We start from the raw sequence: 4582 nt of genomic DNA, 5'->3' as shown, positions 1-4582 counted from the left end.
CACCAGGGAGGGCCTATTTAGTGAATACTTAATGCCAGATGGACACAATTGTACCAGATAATTTAATTCATTCTTAAGAACTACTGGAGGATTAAAATGTTAGTATTAAACATTTTTAGTTATTAGAAATAAAGGCTTCTGGACCTCTTTGGTGGGTTAAAGCACAGCTCTGTTAGCTAGCCACAGCTGCTTCAGCATGAGTTCAGTACCCACCCTGATGAGGCAGACCTCTCCTGACCCATCCGCTGCTCCCCTCAGCAGTGTACTTCATCGCTCTGCCTGTTCTGCTCCCCACTCTGTCTCTGTTGAAGCCTCTCACCGCCCCTGCACCTCTGGCCTGTGCCAGTTCTGTATGCATAAATAAATAAATCTCTTTTTAAAAAAACTCAAAAAGAGAAAAAGGCTTCTTTTCACACAGTCCTGTTAATTTAGTCAGTCTAGTTTTTGGAGGGGTTATAGCGAGGATTAGCAAGAAAGTCTAAGAATAAAAAAGTCTCTGTAAATGTAAAGGTGAAAGAAAGTTGATTGTGGTAATTTCAGTTTTTCTGAAGGGGAAACTAAATGTTATTATACCTTTCTAAAACTTTTAGCATGAGAAAATACTCTAAATCTTGGAGAATGGCTTTATATAATAGATTGCTGTATGATTTATTTACTAAAATCTTGTTTTCTTTCAGGTAGAAGAACTCAGTAAAATACTCCATTGCGGGAAAAATGAAGATAGTAAAAAGTTTGATGTAGAAGTACAAACAGAGAATCACCCTCCTTGGTCAATATCAGGTATTCAGCTTATAATAAATATAGCTTATTGCGATTACATTCACATCCTGCTAACATGGAGTTTTCTTTACATTTGAAGTAGACATCAAGATAAATATGTTGTAAAGTTGACTTTCTTCCATGTGGTTTGGTATTTTTCTGATAGTCTGTTTTTTCTTCTGGTAGAAAAACAAATTCTCCTCATAATAACATGCTGCAGTTTTCACTGAATAAATTTTACATTCCACGAACCACCGACTCTAATATCTGACTTTTCTTGTGACTTGGGCCATATGTTTTCTTGTTGATGCATTTCACTTAGCATCGGTTTAGTACAGTCCCTTAGGCACTTGAAGCAATGGTGAGTCCACCACCATAGCCTCATCAGTGGCATTATACTATGAAGCAAAAATAGCCAAACACTTGAGCTTTAATAAATGCGGATCATAAGAAAGGTCTTTCCCATTAAACTTTGCCTGTTATATTAAGTACATATAGTACATAATTTAGTGATTTTGCTAAACACAGCAATGGTATTTATATTCCATATCTACATGTATTTCCTTTTACTTTTGCTGTTAAACATCCAAATCTACTTACCTCCTTTTTTCTTTTTCAACTTGCAGCTAAAAGTATGAATCAAAGATGCATACTTATGCACCATTCTTTTTAATCTTTTAAAGTGTATACAGTTATAAAATTATGATTGTTTGCAATGTGTATTGTTTTGTGTTTAGTGCCAGTGTTTATAATGAAGTCCTTGTATTTGCTACTCTAATGATATCATGTAATTTATTTTGCTACAGATTATTATTATCAGACATACTATAAAGATGTCAGTCTTCCAAATAACTCAGTTCAGCAAGATCAGGATATTGAAGCTTCTACTTTTAATTCTAAAGACCAGTCAGAAATAAATGATGGTTACACTGGTACTGATATAACAGAAAATGTTAAATGTGGACAAGAGGACTCTTTTTCCTCAAATTTACAGGTATAAAATGTTAAACATGAAACTCTTTATGCCCAAGATTTGTTCTTTGTTATATGAAAGTAGACCTCTTTGGCCCATCACAACATATACAAGGGTTGTAAACATTTGATATATAATTATGCAGTGATTATCACAATTTTTAGGAAATAAAAGTTAGAACTTGTTCATATCCATAATTTTTTTCCTGCTCTGTTGTGCTCCAAAAATTTATGATGTACATAAACTAAAAGAAAATTTGTCCTTATATTTTATTTTTATTTATTTATTTTTTTAAAAGATTTATTTATTTGTTCATACAGAACTGGGGTATAGGCTGGAGGCTCAGGGGTGGCGAGAGGCTTCACCAGAGACAGAGTGGGGAGCAGAACAGGCAGATCTACGAAGTACACTGCTGAGGGGAGCAGTGGGCGGGTCAGGAGAGGTCTGCCGCACCATGTGGTCACCTCCGGGAGTTGAACTCATGCAGAAGTGGCTTTAGCTTCTCAGTGCTGTGCTTTAACCCGCTGCGCCACCAGGGAGGGCCTCTCCTTATATTTTAACAGAACCAAAATATTTTAGAAACCTAAATTAAAAAAAAAAATTTATTTATGCATACAAGAACTGAGGTGGAGGCCAGAGGTGGGGCGGGGGCAAGAAAAGGTGAGAAGATTCATCAGAGACAGAGCGGAGAGCAGAACAGGCAGATTTACTGAAATACATCACTTAGGGGAGCAGCGGGTGAAACAGAGAGGTCTGCTATGCAGTTTGATTAGCTCTCTGGCCAGGGATTGAACTCATGCTGCAGTGGCTGGCAGTATCTTGATAGTGCTGAGACTAACCCCTTGCACTACCAGGGAGACCTAAAACCTAAATTTTTTTTTAATGTGTCTTGTCAAGTATCCTCTCACAGAGGAAATTTCTCTTTTATAAATTTGTTTCTACATTTGTTTGAATCAGGATCCCAGTAAGATTCATACAGTGTAACTGCTTAATTATTTTTTAAAAAAGATTTATGCATGCATACAAGAACTGGGATACAGGCCAGATGTGTGTGGGGTGATTGTATTCATAAGAGACAAAGTGGGGAACAGAAGTGTTGGATTGACTGCAGTGCACTACTGAGGGGAGCAGCTGAAAGGATAGGAGAGATCTATTACGCCATGTGGGTCACCTCCATGGCCAGGAATCTGACTCGTGCTGCAGTGATGGCAGATAGGTTCACAGTGATGTGCTTTAACCCATTGCACCACCAGGTAGAGCCCGTACCTGCTTAATGTATTAATTATCTCATATAATTTAGTTTTTTCCTCCATCTCTCATCAAAAGCTTTTCCCTTTGAACCTATAATTTTTGAAGAAATCTAGGTTACATGTCTATTTCAGCTTTTGTATTTTATGGATTGCTTCCTGATGGTAATTTGCATTTACTTTTGAGCAATGTCCACCTACTTACTTTCAGTGCCTCTGAACTAGGTCAAAATTGAGTTAATGACATGGTAGTAAATTTTTTTAAGTGGATCAAATTGTAATCAATAGAAATTGAAGTCTTATTATTTAAAATAGCCTGTAAGTCTATTGTTTCAAATTCTGCTGATTTTTAAAAAATCAATAAAAGGATGGCTTTGTCTTATTTGATGTGACTGTATCTTACCTAGGATCCAGCATCTGTATTAGCAACAGAAGATACATCCTTAGAAGGTTCATCATTAGCTGAAAGCTTGAGAGCTGCAGCAGAAGCTGCTGTATCACAGACTGGATTCAGTTACGATGAAAGCACTGGACTGTATTTTGACCATAGCACTGGTTTCTATTATGATTCTGTAAGTATCTCAGACTTTTTAATACTGTGGTGGGATACTTAGATGCTTGATAGCAGATACTGAACTATAAGCTGAGTTAAGAAAAGCAAGAAATTATATTTAAAAATTATTTTTGATTTAAAGGTATTTGATGAGAGTAAAGAATTACAAAGTGTATGTGCTATACCTAGGATTTTAATTATATACATTATTATAGGTTAGTATTTTAGAGATGTCTTAATTTTTTTATATATAATGTGACACAAATATGTTCGAGCATTTATTAACAAAAGCAAACAGCGACGTTACAAAATGTTTTAAGATTTTGAAGTAGTAATTATTTTCATAAACTTTAAAATGAAATGATATTGGAGGGGTTGGTTTGGGATGAGATTTTTAAAAAATTGTTTTAAATACTAATATCTTTATAAATTCATTTGAGGGAGTCTTTTTAATTTTTCTATAGCATGTTTATTATTAATCAGGAGTGAGGAACATGTGCTCCACTTTTGGGGCACCACATTTTGCAGTTCCTGAGGGCCATGTCACATGAGATCATCCCCATGAGTATTCCAGTTGACACTGAATTAATACCCAGAAAATTCATTTTAAACTCTCACTGTCAAAAAGAGTACAACACAGTCTCCTAGTACATGACATTTTTGTTGTTTCTACCTTTTTTTCCTGTGTCTTTCCTCCAGACATACATTCTGTAAATTGTTAGTTAACATTCTGTATGCTGAATCTCAGTAATTAGGGACTACCATTTTCATTGTGCTAGCTTTCATTTTAATTAAGCATATTCTTACATTTTTTGGTAATGTCTATATGTTGGAATGAAGGACATAACAACAATTTGCATTATGAAAGCTCTGTTTCTATCACTATCTCAAGTTCTATTTCTGTCCCTAGAAATAAAGATTAGAAAGCCTCCATTTGATGTTTTAGTTGAGGGAAATCTGCAGAATGGATTAAAGAAAGTAAGTTGCAAATAGTATCAACAGTTAGAAAAATAAATTATTCTTTTTCAGGAAACTTTAATTGCTTAATCT

The 4582-nt window shown here is 35.2% G+C and overlaps 1 protein-coding gene across 1 annotated transcript in view; it reads left to right on the top strand.

Moving 5' to 3' along the window:
* AGGF1 (angiogenic factor with G patch and FHA domains 1) overlaps positions 1-4582 on the top strand; it is a 29772-nt gene that overhangs the window by 3147 nt on the left and 22043 nt on the right. The window contains exons 2-4 of the mRNA XM_004678195.2: positions 678-780; positions 1566-1753; positions 3387-3551. Of these exons, the coding sequence (XP_004678252.1) occupies positions 678-780; positions 1566-1753; positions 3387-3551 (456 nt within the window). The remainder of the gene's footprint in view (positions 1-677; positions 781-1565; positions 1754-3386; positions 3552-4582) is intronic.

Source organism: Condylura cristata, unplaced genomic scaffold, assembly GCF_000260355.1.
Source record: "Condylura cristata isolate star-nosed mole 26May11 unplaced genomic scaffold, ConCri1.0 scaffold00007, whole genome shotgun sequence".
NCBI classification, from domain to species: Eukaryota; Metazoa; Chordata; class Mammalia; order Eulipotyphla; family Talpidae; genus Condylura; species Condylura cristata.
This window is presented reverse-complemented; position numbering and strand designations above follow the sequence as displayed.